The sequence below is a fragment of the Ochotona curzoniae genome, unplaced genomic scaffold, assembly GCF_017591425.1.
Source record: "Ochotona curzoniae isolate NIBS_2020 unplaced genomic scaffold, NIBS_Ocur_1.0 patch435, whole genome shotgun sequence".
In the NCBI taxonomy this organism is placed as follows: domain Eukaryota; kingdom Metazoa; phylum Chordata; class Mammalia; order Lagomorpha; family Ochotonidae; genus Ochotona; species Ochotona curzoniae.
In genome coordinates, this window is record NW_024467012.1 from 57,505 (window position 1) to 77,004 (window position 19,500).

Here is a 19,500-nt window from a genome sequence, read left to right on the forward strand (position 1 = left end):
TTGTTATTAAAAGGTTTTCAGGAATTACAAAAAATACTCTTGAGCCAGTGACGACCAAACTCAAGGATGTCCAGAAGCAGCTGAGAGCACTGCTTCCTCCTGATGCGGTGTTGGTGGGCCACTCCTTGGACTTGGACCTCCGAGCGCTGCAGGCGAGTATCTTCAGCCTAAACCCCAGAACTCTGCCTCCCAGCCTGCTTGCTGTTGCCTTTAGTATTCATTCTCTTCTGTCTTCCTCAGATGATACATCCATATGTTATTGATACGTCATTGCTCTACGCCAGAGAACAGGGCAGAAGATTTAAACTGAAGTTCTTAGCCAAAGCCGTTTTGGGGTAGGTTTACATGTTATAATACTGTCCTTATAAGTTGCAGATAAGTGTATAGATATATATAATTTAGTGCATATTGCAAAATTTTGGGCCTTTACTTGTTTTACCTTTTATTGTATGAACATTACACCTTTTCTTATGAAATAAAGATATTATAGGAATAGTGATAGGATTTACATTCACGGTTAAGCTTGATGGATAGAGTTGGACCTGGAAGGGCAGAAAAGCTGAACAATGTTTTGGAATATAAAATACCAATATTGAAATAGAAGTACATATGTACAAAGCTGTTCATTATAACATGGTTCAAATATCAGCAGCAAAAAAGCTGGACATAAGTTTGTTAAGACTGGTTAAATAAACTATGGTTGTCTGCATTGAACGGTTTGCTATTCAAAAAGAATGTGACTGATTTGTGTACTGATATGGAACCCTAAGGCATTGCTGAGAATAAAATGGATATGTAGAGCTAACTCTACATATTCCTGGATATTCTTATGATACAGATTAGATTTTATATGTATAAATTTATATGTATGTATATTTTAAAAGTCTTTTAAAAGCAACTATGAAAGGATTTATATATATAAATGAATATTCATATACACATATAATATTTCTGGAAGGTGAGTTTAAGCAGATGTTACGTTAAGTAGTGAGACTAGGGACTGGATGCACAATGCGACAGAGACTTTTTGTTGTGATTTCTTTGGTTCAGATGATAGGGCCAGCCAGGCAGTTAGCTGGAATTGAAAGATCTTGGTTATTGTGATGAACGTCAGAATTCTGAAATGTTATGTGTAACCAGAACACTTTTTAGAAATTTATTTATTTATTTGAAAAGCAAGGGTGTAGAGAGAGAGAGATCGTTTGTCTTCTGATTCACTCCCCAAATGCCATAGTGGTTGAGGCTGGGCCAGAACAAAGCCAGGAGCCTGAAACTTCATTTGGGGCTTCTATATGGGTTCAGGGGCCCAAGCACTTGGGCCATCTTTCACTGCTTTCCCGAGTGTGCAAACAAGGAGCTGGACTGGAAACAGAACAGTTGGGACTAGAGTTGGCACCCATTGGGGATGCCAGCATCGCAGGAGGCAGCTTAATGTGCTGTGCTATACCATACCAGCTCCTAACCAAAACATCTGAGGTGGTTGAATTTGTTATTAAAAGTGCTTGCAGGTGTATCAGTTTTATCTTTCCAGGAAGGATATACAATGCCCAAACAAGATTGGTCATGATGCCATAGAAGATGCTAGAACAGCTCTAGAATTGGCTCAGTATTTCCTTAAGTATGGCCCAAAGAAGGTTAGTATCTTTGGAAATCTGTTTACCTTTCTTACATGTTAGGGGATAGATTAGATAACAACTTTAACACAATCTTATTATCTTTTTCTTCAAAAATGGGAGTGTGATTAATGCAGTTTTAACTAAGACACATATTAATAGCAGAATAGCATAAATATATAGGCTCTGAATAGGGCCTATTTTAAAATATAGGTTATACTGTGTCTAGCTGTATAATCCAGGGCAGTTTCTCTGGGTAATTTTGGTTCCTAGGCCTGGGAACACAGGCTTCTCTAGAATACTGGTGAAGATAAGTGAGATGCTGTATATACAGCTCTTCTTTTTATAGAGTAGTCCCTTAAATAAGTTAAGCACCATGTGAGTGGTAGTGATCAGACTAGTTGATACTAACAGCAAAAAATCTGTAGATTTCCTGAAGTTGAGGGGAGGCATACCATTGTTTAACAGTAGAAGGGAGACATTGAAAGTATCCTTGTTTTGGACAGAATTTTTTATAATGCACACTAACCTTTTAGGTTCTTCCACTGCATGCTGTTGTATTATTACTATATAAGTTGCGATCCATGTAGATTAATAAAAGTAGCGTTTTGTGTTATAGTAGTAACAAAGACATTCTGAAGATCTTGTTTGGGCATATAAATATGATAGCCACCATTCACTGAGCTCTCACTGTGTATGCTGTTCTAAAGTGTTTCATTTATGTCAGAGAGTGACAGAGAAGGGGAGGGGCACAGAGGAGATCTTTCATGAGCAGTTTCACTCTCCAAAAGCATTTGGGAAAGGACCAGGTGGAAGCTGGGAGCCAGGAACTCCATCTCCGTCTCCCTTATTGAGTGCCAGGAACCCAAGTGCTTGAGGGGTCAGTTGGTGCTTCCTGTGCAAATTAGCAGTCTGCTGAATCAGAAACAGTGACAGACTCCCAATTAGATGGAGTTCCGGACTCTTGACTTTTGCCTGAGCCAGCTGCAGCTATTATTGTGGGCATTTGGGGAATGAACCAGTGGCTGGGAATCAATTAGTCTCAGTGAAAATCTCCTCCCCATCTCTGTAGCTCCCCTCTTTCAAACATGTAAGTAAACCTTTTTTTTTTTTTAAATCATACATTATGAAAAGTTTATCATGTCTCAAAACTCCTTTTCCCTGCAAGAGCTTTGGCTTATATAGGTATTCTATTTACGATTACCGTATTAGAAATTAAATGAGAAAAAGTATTTGTAATACTTAGTAGAAGACATGTGGCTTTTATCTTTTTTAAAAGATTTATTTTATTTTGAGAGAGTGGTAGAAGAGACTGTTCATTCATTCCTTCACTCCCCAGATGGCCACTCTGACCAGCACTGGGCTAGGCCGAAGCTGGAACCCAGGAGCTTCCCTAGGTTTCCCATGTAGGTGGCAGAGGCACAAGCACTTGAGTCATCTTCTGCTGCTTTTTCCATACTATTAGCAGGAAACTGATTTGGAAGTGGGGCAGGCAGGACACGAACCAGGGCTCATATGGGATGCCTATATTAACAGGCAGTGGCTTTGCTGCTAAGCTGTAACTCCAGCCCCCTCTTGCCTGCTCTTAAATCAGTCTATTGACGTAGTTGGAGGAAGGAGGAACTCATGAACTCCATGGGTGTTCTCTGGAACCCTCAAGAATTCTGACTTCATTTTGAAAAACTGCTGTTTTTTAATTTCCAGTAAAAAACAGATTTATTTGGATAAAAACTAAGGAAATCTGAAACAAGCATAGATATCAGTTAATGTTATTGGTTAATTAATTGTGGCAAGTACATCCTACTAGTCTATTTCTAATATGTGAAAAGGGTTGTAGGGCATATTATAGGAATATTATTTTTTGGGCCCGGCGCGGTGGCGCAGTGGTTAAGGTCCTCGCCTTACACGCCCGGGATCCCATATGGGCGCCGGTTCTGATCCGGCAGCCCCGCTTCCCTTCCAGCTCCCTGCCTTTGGCCTGGGAAAGCAGTGGAGGACAGCCCAAGGCTTTGGGAACCTGCACCCGCGTGGGAGACCCGGAAGAGGCTCCTGGCTTCGGATCGGCATAGTATCGACCCGTTGCGCTCACTTGGGGAGTGAATCATCGGACGGAAGATCTTCCTCTCTGTCTCTCCTCTCTGTATATCCGCCTTTCCAATAAAAAAAAAATAAAAATAAATCTTTAAAAAAAAAGGAATATTATTTTTTCTGTAAATTTATAACAATTCTAAACAGTTTTTTGAATGTTTATATCTCATTCTGTATTGCAATTCCAAAGTGTATTCCTACTTGATGAAAGAAGAAACATCAACTGCAATAGACTTCACATAGTTTCATATTAAACTAATATGTCATTTTTGACATTTCTTCTGTTTCTGAAAAATTACATCTTGGCAGAGAGAAATTTTAAGTAACTGGAGAATGAGAATGAGCCAAGGTTGGCATCTCTTTTCAGTTAACCTTACTGGGTCATATTCATGTGAACAGCATCAGTACTTGGCTGGTCACACACTGCCATTCTTGGCTAAGCAGCCAGAGCACATCTGTTAGCTATTAAAGGCAGCCTGGGACTATGGCAGTGGGGAAGCCACCATCTAAGGAAGTAGAAAACATCACTGAAGATGGGTTTTACAATTTCTTGTAACATCAAGTGGTTAAAAGAAATTATTTTTATCACTTTATTTCCTTCAAGATTGCAAAACTGAATCTGCAGACACTTGTTCATCACCAAGAACTGCTAGCAGCCAGGCAAGAACCAAGAAATACACCAGGAGTAGCTCAGTTCTCAAATGCAAGGTAATGCTTTTAGTTTTAAACAAGAGCAAAAGCAATGGTAGATATTGTTTCTTGTTGTAACAACAGAATCTAGAATTTTTTCCCCCTTTAGCAAGTTTTTGAGAAATGTTTACCAAAATTTGAGTAACATCACACAAACTATGGGGAGAAAATACCACTTTCTTCCAGAAGTAGTATCTAATTTTTATCTTTCTAAAATGATATTCTTTTTATATGTGTAAAATAAGATTTTGGAATACATTGAACAGTGTAGCACTTGGGTATAAGATAAATCACTTCGTAGTTTGGTTAGAAGAGTCAATCTAGAGCTTTGGTGTGTTTCCCAGATTGAGGGGAAAAAAAAAAAAAAGGAAGAAAAAAGGAAAGACTTACAGGGAAGGTTTGGCTCCAGAACGTGATGAATGCGTCAGACCCTTAGAGTCTGGCCTGTGTTTTGTAGCGCGCTTTGGATCCATTTCTTGTTTATCCTTCCCTTCCTTGTTACAGCAACAATGTCCAATATGGCTTAATGAGATGATGGAAATGTTCTACATCTGTGCTGTGTGGCATGTGGTAGCCACAACAGATTTCACTAGTGTGACTCAAGTTGTAATGCTAATTAATTCTCATTTACATAGCTACATATTGCCGGTGGCTATCATATTGGATAGAATGTGTGTAGAGAAACAGCGGTCAGGTTAGGGAAAACCGTTGTTCTTACTTTGATCTCTTCTACTTCTTTATAGTATTTTAGAATGCTTGGACTCATTGGGTCAGAAGCTCCTTTTTTTGACCCAGGAGACAGATGCTAGTGAACTTTCTTCTAGAAATTGTCGCACTATCAAGTGCGTTTCAAATAAAGAGGTGAGTAGTCTGCCGCTATACCTTTGCAGGTTGCATTCAGAGTAGAGGGGATTGTAGCACTTTGTATCCTATATAAATGTCAAGTTTTTTCTTCAGTTACGCTGGCTGTAGTTAGAAAATCTGGTTTCTGTTTACATCTTGTACGGTGTTGTTCAAGTCACAGGTGCCCCGTCAGAGCAGACTGTTAACTGCCAGTGCTTGCATCCATAAGCAGAAGGCCTGTGGCTCTGGCCCTGCCCACCATTGTGAATTTGTTTTGTTCCTATCTTATGGAAATGTTTGTTGGTTTTGTGTCTGGCTATATCACTTTCATTGTCAGTACTGCAAGTGTAAGTAGAAGGGGTGCATCAAAACATGAACTTAGTGCATTACTATTCAGAAGATCTGGAGTTTTGCTTGCGGGGCATGGCATTTTTTTAAATATGAAGAGTAAAAATATGGAACACTTTATGAATTCGTGTGTCTTCCTTGTGCAGGGGCCATGTTCAGGGGCTGGGCTAATCTGCATTGTTCCAATTTTTAGTGTTATGTGCTGCTGAAGCAAGCACAATCTGTACTTTTTGTGTTGTAGTTGGAAAAAAATTTAAAACTACAGAAAACTTGAGTGGCACAGTTGCTTTTATTTGATTTTATTTGATTTACCTCTTGTTACTGCTTTTGTGTACACTTAGGTTTGTGTGCTCTCTCCTCGCTCAAATTCTCTCCCCCCCTTCTCTTCCACTTTCCCTCCTTCTGTATGACATCTTCTGAACCATTTGAGAGTAATCTGAACACACCCCCAAAATTTTAGAATATATTTCATGAAGTTAAAAGCATTTTCTCTTGGGGACAGTGTATAGTATAGTAGGTAAAGGCGCTGCCTATAAAATCAGCATCCCAGTTAAGCGCTGGCTCATGTCCTGGCAGCTCCATTCCCAATTCTGCTTCCTATTAATGACCTGGGAAAAGCAGTGGAAAAATGGTTCAAATGCTTAGGCCCCTGCCACCCACGTGGAGACTTGGATAAAACTCCTGGCTTTGGCGTGGTTCAACCCTGGTTGTTGTGACTATCTGAGGGGTGAACCAGCAGTTGGAAATCTCCTTCTGTACTCTGTAACTCTACCTTTCAATACCCATGATGTAGTTATCAACTTCAGTAAATTTAGTATAAATCCACTACTTGTATCTACTTTAATCTGTATTCCATTTTGTTTAGCTGACCAAATGTCCCTTATAGCATTTCTTTTCCATTCAGAACAGTGACTGTTCTAGGGTCAGGTATTGGATTACTTGTCATGTCTCTTTTTTTTCTGCAGCCACAACTGGTACTAAATCAATTCCATGAAATATCAAGATTGTGACCTGTGCTCATTATTTGGCATTTAGTTAAAGTCTTTCCTCACAACCCCAGTGGTTTGGTTTGTGCTTCATCTAATTTCCATGCTCTTCATTCCTGCCCAACCCCTTCCTCTTGCCTGCCAGTTCTCCAATTCTCTTAAGCCTCTTCTTTGCTTTTGTTTTTTTTTTTTTTTAACTTAAGACCGCCTTGCAGTAGTATGCAACAGTGGGAGTGCTGTTATTCTGAGTAATGTTGAAGGTATGGGTTGTATGTGGGTTTATTTATTTTCTTTAATGGCTTTTTGGCCTTCGTGGAGGTTGTGGTATCATCAGTCCCCTCCAGACCTGGAAATCAGATACATACTGCTTCCTAACAAGAGTAAAAGGACAGCTACCGTTGCTCACCCCAGGAGCCACAGCACAGGAGTGGTTCCTGTCTCAGCCAGGCTGTGCTCCCTCTGCAGGTGTTTGAGCAGGCCAGAGAGGAAATCCTTCAGTTTCCCTTCAGCATTGTCCAGTTCTCCTTTGAACCCTTTTCACCTACCTTCTCTGATGAAATGAATGAAAAGGTGAGTAGATGGGTTTTTCTCAATGTTTTGTAAATTCTTGTAATTATTTTTCCAGTTATATTAACATTCAGAAAAATTTTATAGAAACAAGAATCATACTTGCAACTTTTTCTTTTAGTATTTCTTACATCACTGCACATTTTTTCTCATTCTTAATGGGTACATACTATTGTGCTGTATAACATGCCAATTATTGATAAGTTTTTGCTGTTGTTAACTAATGTTGCAGTGAACATCTCTGAACTCTTTTAAATTTCAGTTAAACTCTCCATGCCTTTGGCAACTATTTGTATCAAAAAGTTCTTTAAATGAGTTTAACCAGTTTTGACCAATAGTATTAATTTTCTTACCACATTCATCTCTTCACTATATTCTTTTCTTTTTTCTGTAGGTGAGAATGAAGTGGATAGAGATGTCAACTGTCTATGCAGGCCCACTTAGCAAAAAATGCAGCCTCAGGTACCTGAAAAGGCTGTTTAAGAGCTTTGGCCCGGTCCAGTCAATTACCATTATTCTTGAAACTTACCAGGTAAGCAACCGGAAAACTCAAGGTTTTGACCTCATATATTAACGTGAGATATGGGCCTCTGCACTGCAGCCCTAACCACTAGGCCAGAAGCCTTCGTCCTTCCATTTTTCAATCAGATTGTTTTTATTGTTGAATTGTAGGAATTCTCTTTATATTTCAGATATTAATTGCTTATTAGATATGTGATTTGCAAATATTTCCTCCAACAAGGATTTTTGACACTTTTTTTTAAAAGATTTACTTGAAAGGCAATTAGGGAGAGACTCAGGGACACACACAGAAAAAAATTGAGAGACCTTCCATATGCTGTTTTATTCCCCAAATGGCTGACCACCATGGCTGGGCCAGACTGAAGCCAGGAACCAGGAGCTTCATCTAGGTCTCCCATGTAGGGGCAGGGGCCCAAATACTTCATCCTTCGTTGCTTTCTCAGGCAAACCAGTAGGAAGCTGAATTGGATGTAGAACATCCTGGATATGAACCAGCACACATATGTGATACAGACATTGCAACTGGAAGTTTAACTTACTATGCCGCAATACCAACCCCTGACACTGTTCAGTAGTATCCTTGGTAACACGGAAATTTTAAATTTCAGTTAAAGTCTAATTTGTCCAAGTTTTTTTCTTTTATTGCCTGCCTTTCATGTCATATTCAAGAAGCCATTAAATTTAGTGTCATGAAGCTTTCCTGCAATGTTGTGACTCAGATAATCACAAAGATTTAACTTTAGTGAGTTATCAAGCAGAAAGTATAACTGTTTGAAAATGTGATCTAGGGCCCGGCGCAATAGTGCAGTGGTTAAAGTCCTCGCCTTGAACATGCCGGGATCCCATATGGGTGCCGGTTCTAATCCTGGCTGCCCTGTTTCCCATCTAGCTCCCTACTTGTGGCCTGGGAAAGCAGTCAAGGACAGCCCAAAGCCTTGGGACCCTGCACCTGTGTGGGAGACCCGGAAGAGCTCCTGGCTCCTGGCTTCGGATTGGCTCAGCTCCAGCCGTTGTGGTCACTTGGGGAATGAACCATCGGACAGAAGATCTTCCTCTCTGTCTCCTCCTCTCTGTATATCCGCCTTTCCAATAAAATGAATAAATCTTTAAAAAAAAAAAAAGAAAGAAAATGTGATCTAGCCAGTAGAACCTAGCTGCCTGAGTTAATAAGAGAGCTGCTTAAAATCAAGTTAACAGTTTGAATCTATGACCTCCAGGGAAAACTCCAGTGATTTGTAATAAACATTATAAAAAGCAAATTGCATAGTAAGGAATTTGTGTTTTCCCCATATCATTCAAGACAGCTTCAATTTTAATGACAAATTCAAATTCCACTCACATTTACCGTCTGATTTCTCCTTGAATGGCATGATGTAGGCATCCGTTCTGATGGCTTTGACCACTGTCATTGGGATCCCTTTTCCAGCCTCTCTTGCAGCTTGAGCTGGAAAGCAATGATGAGGAAATCTTGTCTTTCTGCAGCCCTATCTCTGTGTACAGTATGACGTTCTGGAAGCTGCCCAGCTGGCCATAGAAACCTTGAATGGCATTCTGTTGGAAGGTGTTTGCATCAAGGTAGGGTGCCAGAAAAACCAAAAACATCCCTTTCCTCAAGCTTGTTCTGGGACAGCCTTTATCTACAGCAGTCAACTAAGACACACCATGGAGAGGCCCAGGCACAAGACTTCCTGTTTTGGAAAATCTTCTGCTAAGTCTGCCATTCTCCTAGCAGTGACCTCAGACTTTCTTTTGTGTGAAAAGCAACCTGGGCTAGATTGAGATCTTCTCTGTTATCTTTATCATTACTTAGGCCCCAAATTCTTTATTCTGGGTTGACCTTTCAGCTTTTCAGATGAGATGGTTATATTTTGAAGTTCCTGTGCAAATAAATTTGCATTGGAGATATGAGAGTGCAAACAGCCTATATTTATATGAAAAATCTGCATGTTTATATATGGATGTCTGTCACAGTTCTGAGTAGTAGTTATCATTAGCCTGTTTGCAGATTAGATTGCTTGCTGGTTTACAGCAGGCCTGAGGGTTAGAACGGTGATTTGCTAGCACTAACTCCTTCTTTTCCTTGGTCAGGTGAAAAGACCTGTTACTGACCTCACCCTTGATTGTGACAAACTCCTAGAGGAGCTGGCACTAGATGCTGAGAACCAAGGTAGTCTTTACCTGTCTGGAGTGAAGGAAGACTTCAAGGAACGCTTGTTGCAGCAGTCCAACTGCTTCCTTGGCTTGGAAGCTTTGATCTTGCCTAAAGACCACAGAAGTGGAATACCTAAAAAATACTGTTTCCTGAGTAAGTCTATGCCACTGAATATGGCTTTGCGGGAGGAGATAAGGGAACGGGGACGTGTGAGATAGAGAAGGGAAAGGCTCACCAGACATCCCCCACGCTGGACCAGAGCGGCGCCTCCCAGTTCTATCCTCCCATGGCTCTAGATGGGCTCCAGCTTGGACAGAGATCTGCTCTTGGCCCTTGCTAACCGAAGGTGGGTATGTTCTTGTTTTCAGAATTCAAAGATGTTGGCAGTGCCCAAAGGGCCCTTAGCATTTTCAGAGGCAAAGACTGGAATTTGAAGGGCAGGCATGCCCTCACCCCTCGGCACCTCCATACATGGCTCAGGAATTCACCGCTGGAATCAAGCCCTCTAGGACTTCCTGTCACATCTCTTTCCTCAGAACAGGAGACCTTGCAGGTAAATGAGTGTATTTTTGGGTCATCGAGGGAGGGTAGCTACTGTAGTTTGCTGGCTCTTGCCTTGATCTTCTGTTTCTGGAAATCAGTCAGTAGAGCTCTGCCTGGTGACTCTTAACCCTTTATTTATTTAGAAAGGCAGAGATCTCCTTTTTACTGATTCACTCCTCACACACTCACAACCACCAGGGCTAGGTCAGTGGTAGCCAGCAGAGTAGTCTGGGTGGCAGGGATCAAATTGCTTGAACCATCATCTGCTGTCTCCTAGGGTGTGTGCACATGGGAACTTAGAATCAGGAGTAGAGCCACTCTTAGTTGACACTCTAAATACCCATTCCTACACTTAATTATTCAAACAATTTTTTTCTTTTCTAACTATAGTCCCTTAGGTTGCTTCCCAGCTTCCTCCATTCTTGCTGACATGGATTTTTTGCCAGATTTTTCACGTTTGCCCCCTCCATACCTGCTAAAACTGGAGTTTAGGCTTCAAGGTGGCTCTCCAAAGAATTTTGAGAGACCAAGGCAGGAGACTCAAGAGCTGTATAATCTTCAGATAGATAGTCTAGGATTTCTTAAAATGCAGGACATACACAACAAGATCAATGGTGTCATAGATCTATTCTGTTAGACTTCTAGTGCTCATTGAATACTGATACCACCATACTGAATCTGTGATTTCACGGACAGTCCCTGGAAGTCTTATGGACTCACACTAAAAAAAACACTAGGAGGATACAAAAGTAGAAGAGTAGGAATAGATGGTAAATGGCTGAAGCTTGAGAAACCCTGTCCTACTCTAATCTACCACACCTAGCAGTCAAGAAACAGAGACTAGAGCTGATGGGTAAGTTTCCCATCAATGTGTTAGTCCATTTTTTTGGTTACTATTAGCAAATACCTGAAGCAGGTTACATTTATAAATAAAAATGGTTTATTTAGCTCACTGTTGTGGAGACTGAAATCCAGTGCGCTTGTGTAAGTCCCAGTGAGGTTGCCTTCCTGGCAGATGGCAGTGACAGAAGTGTGTGTATATAAGGGAGATCAAAATACCCACTAGGCAGAAAGGCAAACTGGGATTTCAGACTCCTGAGGGCACTTTCCATTTGGCCTAAGAATCTCCCCATAATCTAGTACCACCATACTGAGGACCAAGCTCCCAGTACTTGAATAACATCTGAACCTTAACTGTCATGGCAGAGGCCAGGTGGAGGCAGCATCGGTGGTGTGTCTCCCCTAGCATGGGGCCCCAGATGGTGTACTTGGTGAAAAAGGACAGCAACCATCCTCCCCTGAGAAGGTTCTATGCCAGCTTGGGTTCCTCATGATGCTGGTTGGCCACCAAACCCTGAAGTGTGAGCTCCAACTCCAAAGGACTTATCTAACACCTTTGCTTGCTGGGATCTGGTGGCCTTGGCACCTGGGAAAGTGGTCAGCCCTTTCCACAGGCTAGCAGAGGGTGCTTAGCTAAGTGTGTGGCTTTGATCCCAGGCCCTGAATGTAGACCACTCGAAGCTAGCATCCTGGCGCTGGGGCCGGAAGATCGAAAAGCTCTATAACAGCCTGAGTCCAGGGACCCTGTGCCTCATCCTGCTGCCAGGAACACAGAGGTAAGAACTGTGGTGGGTTATCTCTTGGTGGTCTCTGACTTCAGCTCTTCCTTCAGAAAGGCCATTTGTAGATGTCCAGACATACAATGAGGACTTCCACAAATCATCTCTTTAATGCTCAGAGTTCAAAGAGATTGTCCAGTTTCACATTTATATGCTCTAACAATGTTACACTTAATGGTCCCTCAAAGAAATAGCTCATCCTGTTTAAAAACATGCCTTGGGTCATTTGGCTAAGTAGTATCTTGCTAACCCCACTTAAGTGAAAAAGATGAAGACATCCTGGAACAAGGCTAAGACTTAGTCTAACAGGGCCTGCCTACCTTTCTGACTTAACCAGGAGTGTGTTCCTGCTCTTTCCCTATTGTGTTCTATTTTTACTTTTAAAAGAGAGTAAGATTTGTTTTGCTGATTCTAAGCCTGAGCAACACTGGACCTTGGGTCCAGTTCCAGTTCTGTCCTATAACCGTTTCAAGTGGCCATGCCTTTTACCCATAGAAATCTCAATTTCCCTTCGGTAAAATGAGGGATTTAGAGTGAATCAACTGATTTTCAATCCGTTTATCTGTAAACCCTTAAAGAGAAATTAGTGCTAAATGTTAAATATTTAAGGACAAGGAGGTCTGGAGTGAGTGGGTAGAGCATGAGTATTGGAGAAAGGCAATGGCTTTTTTTTTTTAGCATTAACTTTTTAAAGCATGAGCACAATCACCAGATTGTGTTAGTTCTACCAAGTCCTTTAATAGTCTGACATTCTAGGCACTGACAGAGCATGAATAAGCCTTAAAACCTGGATCAGAAGTTCTTATCATAGTCTTTATAATGCATACCTGAGGGCTACTAGTGAGCCCGTCCACCTGCAGCTTGAAAGAGTTGTCTCTTAGAAACAAAGACAAAAATATGTGTCTGTGTGAGATTAAAAAAGCAAGTTCTCAGGTAGGCCGTAAACATGCTGGGCAGGTGGACAGTGGTGGGTTGGAGTGACTAGAGGATAGTCTTGCCCTTAGATGGCTCCTTGGCTAGTACATATGGTAGGAAGACAAAACAGGAGACTGGATTGCAGAGTTATAAGCAGAATACCTGCAGTGCAGTCCGCTATTTTACAGGTAAGCGAAGTAATGGGTGACCCAAAGTATTTTCCTTCCGGGGTGTTCTTAAGGCCAGGGAGCAAAGAGGCCTAGGTTGTGACCAAGGCAAATTCCAAATCAAGAAAATAGCCATCTCTGGAAATACCCTTAGTTTTAAAAAGCATCCTTTCATTAAGCCAAGTCTGGTTTCTGTAGCCAAGTGGAGCTGTCTATACCACCAAGAGATACCCTTGGGGAACAGTGTGACTGAGGAAGAAGCAGACAACAAGGTTGCCTCAGCTGAAGGCCTGACTCAGCTCTTTAAAATTGGTAACAGAGAACTGCACCAAATGCTTTTATACACATTTTCAGTTAAGGTTGTTACAGTCTCTGTAGAAATAGTTTGATTAAGGGACTTGCTCAGGTCACGAAGCTCCTGGGTGCACAGTCAGGAACCTGAAGCCTGAAGCCCAATGCCAGATCTACTCTCCTTCCCTTGGAGCCCCAGTCCTCCAGGAACAGAAGGCTAGTGCTGGCCAGCTGCAGCTTGGACAACAGGTGGAGACAGAGTCCTTGTTGTTTTTTTCTAAGCTTATTTCTTCCTCAACCCTCTGACCCAATTCTTAGTATTCATCACAAAGTGGCCTGGAACTATACCTATTAGATGACTCCTTAAGTCCGTGTGGGTGTCAGATGCTTTACAATGCTACATATTATCAATGCTTTCCTAAGCTTTTTTTTTTTAAAACAGTTCCTGTCATACAGTAGGTATTAGAGGAATTTATTTAATCAGATGAACCAAATATTAAGACCCATAACAGCATTTACAAGGTGTGGCCAGTATTGAAATCCTAGGTCTGCCGTTTAACAACTTACATACTACCTGTGAGCCTCTTTTTTAAAAATTTGAACAATGGAGATGACAGTTGCACCTACATCAGTGAGCTGTCCTGAGAATTTAGTGAGACAGATGTTTGGAACTATCCTTGGCATCTAGTAGGTGCTCAGAGTATGCTGGCCATCATTGTGTGCAGTCCTCAGGAGAAGCTGAGACAGTAGTTTAAATATTTAGTAGTTTCATAGTTGAAGGCTTGGTTGAGATATGTCTCACATCTCTTTAAAATGATAGAGCTAGGATCTGGATCTAGGCTTCCAGGATTGGGCAGTATTCTTTCCACTTAGGCCATCTTCAGCGGGTGGCTTTCCATCTGTCTGCCCGCCTGACTCTATGCCACACATACATACTCAAAAAATGTGTCACTCAGTTATTCCCAGGAGTGAAAGTCTGTCTTTATTCTTATTTCTTTGCAGCACTCATGGATCACTCACTGGCCTGGGTCTAATGGGAATAAAAGGTGAAGAGGAAAGCACCACTTCCCGCACGTGTTTGTGAGTCTGCCCACTGCCTCATGCTCACCTTTCCTACACTTCATGGGCAGTGACAGATTGTCAGCCTGTAGCTGCTATAGTTTCTATGTAGCAGAAACATTTCTGCAAAGTTATTATAGGGATAATAGCTAAGAATGTTATTTATATGGCATGTTCAAATCTTTAATAAATACCTGCAAGCTCAAATATTCCCCCCCCCCTTTTAAGACTTTAAATTGTTTGTGTGAAAGGCAGAATTACAGAGAAAAGGCATATACTGGTTCTCTCCCCAAGGTAGCTGTAACAGCCAGAGCTAAGCCAATTTGAAGCCAGGAGCTTCTTCCAGGTTCCCCTGATGTGACTTTGGGGGCCCAAAGGCTTAAGCCATCCTTAAGCAGGGAGCTGGATAGGAAGTGGAGCAGCCAGGACACAAACCAGCACTTTATATGGGATGCCAGTGCCACAGGCAGAGGCTTAACCTAATATACCTTGTTTCTTGTATCAAGAGTTTATATAAACAGGTGCTAATTTTGTATACTAGTATTATCAAATGATACAGATAAGCAAACAAGGAGTGACCAATGTGGTTAAAGCCTAACCAGCTTTGTATTTTGTCAGTTACATCCGTGAAGAAAAAATGATTTATTTATTTTGAAAGGCAAAGTTACAGACAGCAAGAGAGACACAGAGGCCTTCCATCTGCTGATTGACTATCCAGATGGTTGCAGCAGCCAGTGCTGGGCCAGCCTGAAGCCAGGAGCTTCTGGGTTTCCCACGTGGCTAGCAGGGGATCAAGCACTTGAACTGTCTTGAGCTGCTTTTCCTAGGCCATCATCAGGGAGCTGGTGTGGAGCAGCAGGACATGAACTGGTGCCTTATGCAATGCTGTCGTTGCCACAACGTAGACTTCAGAGAAAAGTTTTAAAGCAAACTGTTTTCTCATCGATAGATGCTATGACATTCAAAGAAAAAGACAGGCTAAACTGAAAGTCTGGCAAGGGGAGTAGAAGACCAATTCCATATTTTAGGTATCTACTTTTTTCAGATACTCCCGCAATGCCACTCTTTCCCCAGTAGGTGGCTCCATTATATCATCTTGTTCTCTAGGAACTGGAAACTTCAGTAAAAACCAGTTGGCTGCTTTGTGACTGTCAGGCTGATCCTGTTTTCTATTGGAAAGGATATGGAATCCAGACATACAACTCCAAAACTGACTGAGATATGCACTGCCCTACGAGAAGATGGACTGGTGGGGCACCCAGTGTGATCAGGGCAGAAACTACAGTGCTCAGCACATGAGACCAGGCGACTCTACTTCTAAAGTTATTACCTTAGGTAATAACACTTTCACAGAAACATACGCAGAGGAGATACTAAGAATTCTAGGGAGCCATTTCTAACAAGTGTGTGTGGATATAAGAGAGTTTAAGCTGCTGCCTGTGACACCAGCATCTGACATGGGCACTGGTTAAAGTCCCTGCTGATGGACCTGGGAAGGAAGTGGAAGATGACCCAAATACTACGGCCCCTGCTTCCCACATGGAAAACCTTGATGAATGGTCCCCAGCTGTCATGGCCACTGAAGATTGAACCAGAAAATAGAAGATCTGTCTCATCTCTTTTCTAACTCACCTTTCAAATAAATAGATCAACTCTTACACACACACACAGAGCTATGCATAGATTTTGAAACAGACCTGGAAGGCTGAATGCCAAAATATTAACACAGTATCTATTATTACCAGTTTGGCAAAAGATTTTATCAAATAGTTTCCTGAAATGGGAGGCTAGCCTTCCCTCCTCACCTCCCCCTAATATTCAGCAAACGCTGCTGCTATTGTTAGAAGGATTCTCAAGGCTGGATATTTGGGGACCTATGTTTAATCTTTTAAGTGCAGCTTCTATAATCTCTGGCCCTATTTGGAGCCAGGACCAAGGAAATGGATTTTGGATTAAGGCATTACAATTTAAACAGGACCCTCTGTCAGGTGTACTGTCGACTCCAGCTGCAAGGCCCGGAGAACAATCTGAAAGTGACAGTGTTGCTGGCTGGCCTCCCACCCAGCTGGGCTCCAACACTCTGGCGCTCAGCTGCTGTTTACCTCTGGAGGCGCCAGTCCTCAAAGACAAACGAGCTCTGCTCTTGGACGTCCTGGGCATGTTACTTAACCTCAATCCCATCACATAAAGTAAGGAAATACCTGCTTTTAAGGATGATGAGGCTGCAAAGTCCCAGTTTGTGAGAAATGGACTATATCTGAATTATTTTCACTGTGCCTCAGTTTCCTCACCTTTAAACTGAGAAATGAGTATCTACAGTATAAAATTTTTATGAGGACTAAATTGGGGGAAACCCTAGATGAAGTGCTCAGTGAGCCACAGTATTTTGCAGAGAGCAGGCGAGGGCACCCTACAGCAGGAGCACAGCCTTTGCTCCCAAGAAGAGCCATAGTTATTATTTTTTAGTCAGCTGGGTAGGGCTAGAAGTTTCCTGTGGACCCCAACTGCAGAACTCTGTGAAAACGGCCCTGGACCACAGGCCCCTGAGACTGTCTGCACACCCTGTTCTTTCAAGCTGATGCTCCCACCTTTTGGAAACCAAAGCTGCCAACTTGGCCTCTTGCAAAACACACATTCCACTCCTAAGTGCGTTTGTGCATTTTTCCTCCCACACCCTTATAAGCAGCCAATACAGAGTTGCCAAAGCAGCTGCTGGAGAAGCAGCTTCTCCTTTGGGGTAAAAAAGCAACTCCAAGGTTTTCACAAAACTCTTTAGGCCTTTAACATACCACTACTGGCCTCCTAATCCATGGTGGGGTTGCTCAAAATTATAATCCATGTCTACTGTTAATTGTGCTTTTTGTAACTTTAGCTTCTTCAATATAATACAGGAAGCTCATTTAAATGGAAATTTTAAAAATCCAGAGAAAATAACATTTAGATCCCAACACCAGAGTTAACTGCCAACACTTTGCAGTCTGTTAATCAAAACTTTACCATCACTATTCAAAAGCAGCTTGTAATAGCTACGTAATATTCCAACATTGTTCTGCATTGTAATTTCTATAACAATATCTTATTTTTGACACTGAGGTTGTTTTCCTAGTGATAATGCTGATTTTATCTTGACACATCCATCCCTGGCAGTATTCCTTTAGGAAAAGCTCACAAGGGATTACTGGATTGGGCTTGGTGGAATAGCTTAGTAGCTAAATCCTCGCCTTGCCACTACTAGGATGCTACGAGGGCGCCAGTTCATGTCCTGGCTCTTCCACGTCCCATCCAGCTCCCTGCTTGTGGCCCAGGAAGGCAGTAGAGTAGAGGACGGTCCAAAGCCTTGGGATCCTGCATCTGTGTAGGAGACCCAGAAGAAGCTCCTGGCTTCTGATCGGCTTAGCTCCAGCTATTGCTGCTACAGTGGACAGAAAATTTTTCTGTCTCTCCTTCTCTCTGTAAATTTGTTTTCAAATAAAAATCTTTTTTTTTTTAATGGAAAGAAATTACTGGATTGGGGTTGACATTGCCTGACAGCAAGTTAAGTTACCTCCCGAGATGCTGGCATCCCATATGGGCACTGGTTCAAGTCTTGGATGCTCCCCTTCTCATCCGTCTCTGATAATGCATCTAGGAAAGCAGTGGAAGATGTCCCAAGTGCTTGGGTCCCTGCTGCCCAAGTTGGAGACCCAGATGGAGTTTCAGGCTGCTGGTTTCTACCTGGTCCGGCTCTGGCCATGTGGCCATTTGGGAAGTGAACCAGTGGATAGAAGATTCTCTATCTTTATAACTCAAATAAATGTATGCTAAAAACAAAACAAAAACAAATTACTGGTTTAAGGATTTTGAACACTTAAGGTTTCCAGCTTAGAAAGTCTCAACTGATAGAGAATTTACTTTCACTGACAAGGTCATACATTTCTAATTTTTTTTAACCTGTTTATTTCTCACATTTATTTTAGCATATAATAACAACTTTCTCCCCAAATATTTTAAATTTTCCTAATTTTCTATCTTAACCAGGGTGCCCCCCCCACCTTTTTGGTGTATTTATGCATGAGAGTTTGTGTCCATATTTTGTCTTGGAATTGTGCCACAGGATTTTGTTGTCTCTGTTCAATTACACTAGCAGTCTCACCATTACCACCCCAGATAAGCTTGGGGCCCGTGGCAGAGTCCCATCCACACAGACCACAAAGCACTGCATGCAGGGTTCAAAGGCTCTGTTGACGCAGCAGTCCTGCTCTGTTCCAACTAGGGCCTCTGAGGCAAGAGACTGGGTAAAGTCAAGACATCACAGAAGCCTTTGGACTTCAAGACAGGATATCCTCAGAGGGCAAAGTAAAGGGAAAAAATGAGCCAAACCTCTTAGGCAGACCAGCCCTTTTCAGTCTGGATCAAAATCCAGGGTTAGGGATTTGCACTGTGGTGCAGTGTATTAAGCTGCAGCCTGCGATGTGGGCATCCCATGTTGGTGCACCAGTTTCAGTCCCAGTTGCTATACTTACAGTCCAGCTCCTTGCTGATGGACCTGGGAAAGGAAAGGATGGCCCAAGACCACTCTGCCATCTCTGTGGGAGATCAGGATATAATTATCTGTTCCTCACCAATTCTGACCATTGTGGCAATTTGGAGAGTGAACCAATGGATGGAAGATCTTCTTCTGTCTCTCCCATTCTCTGGCTTTCAAGTAAATCTTTAAAAAACAAAGAAACGAAAAACCAAAAATGCAGAGGTAAAGGGATGATTTTTCAAGTCAACCCAGCCAGGTGCTTTAGCAACTGGTTCTGACACAAGGGAAGAGGCCAGTGCTGCGGTGACTACTCTACTGCTCTGGGCCCCAGGTACCACCTTCACTATGCCTTTGTTTCTAGGAAGCCCATCCCACATTCAGTTAAGCTCTTCTGGCAATTACGTGAAGCAAAAGCCTGTGCCTCATAAAACAGAAAACAGGATTTTACCTGTATGCAATCCAGAATACTCAAGCTGTCAGTTCTAAGCAAGTACCAGAATCACTATTTTGTCATTTCTCAAGCTGGTTATTGGGGCCAGCTCACTCAGAAGGGTCATAGCACAGCAAAAACAAGCCCAAGGGCCGATGGG

At 42.1% G+C, this 19,500-nt stretch overlaps 1 protein-coding gene and 1 pseudogene across 3 annotated transcripts in view; one reads left to right on the forward strand and one right to left on the reverse strand.

Moving 5' to 3' along the window:
* The window catches only part of LOC121167967 (RNA exonuclease 5-like), a 30,855-nt gene extending 16,245 nt beyond the window's left edge, over positions 1 to 14,610 (forward strand). For 2 of the 3 annotated variants that reach the window (XM_040997696.1, XM_040997695.1), the window contains exons 8-19: positions 14 to 152; positions 241 to 335; positions 1,532 to 1,634; positions 4,306 to 4,409; positions 5,135 to 5,252; positions 7,034 to 7,138; positions 7,530 to 7,667; positions 9,140 to 9,232; positions 9,746 to 9,962; positions 10,178 to 10,362; positions 11,850 to 11,968; positions 14,347 to 14,610. In XM_040997696.1, the coding sequence (XP_040853630.1) occupies positions 14 to 152; positions 241 to 335; positions 1,532 to 1,634; positions 4,306 to 4,409; positions 5,135 to 5,252; positions 7,034 to 7,138; positions 7,530 to 7,667; positions 9,140 to 9,232; positions 9,746 to 9,962; positions 10,178 to 10,362; positions 11,850 to 11,968; positions 14,347 to 14,428 (1,498 nt within the window). In that variant the 3' untranslated portion in view covers positions 14,429 to 14,610. The remainder of the gene's footprint in view (positions 1 to 13; positions 153 to 240; positions 336 to 1,531; positions 1,635 to 4,305; positions 4,410 to 5,134; positions 5,253 to 7,033; positions 7,139 to 7,529; positions 7,668 to 9,139; positions 9,233 to 9,745; positions 9,963 to 10,177; positions 10,363 to 11,849; positions 11,969 to 14,346) is intronic. The other variant, XM_040997697.1, reaches the window with a different exon arrangement.
* On the reverse strand, positions 5,684 to 5,800 carry LOC121167974 (annotated as a pseudogene).
* Positions 14,611 to 19,500: the final 4,890 nt, after the last annotated feature.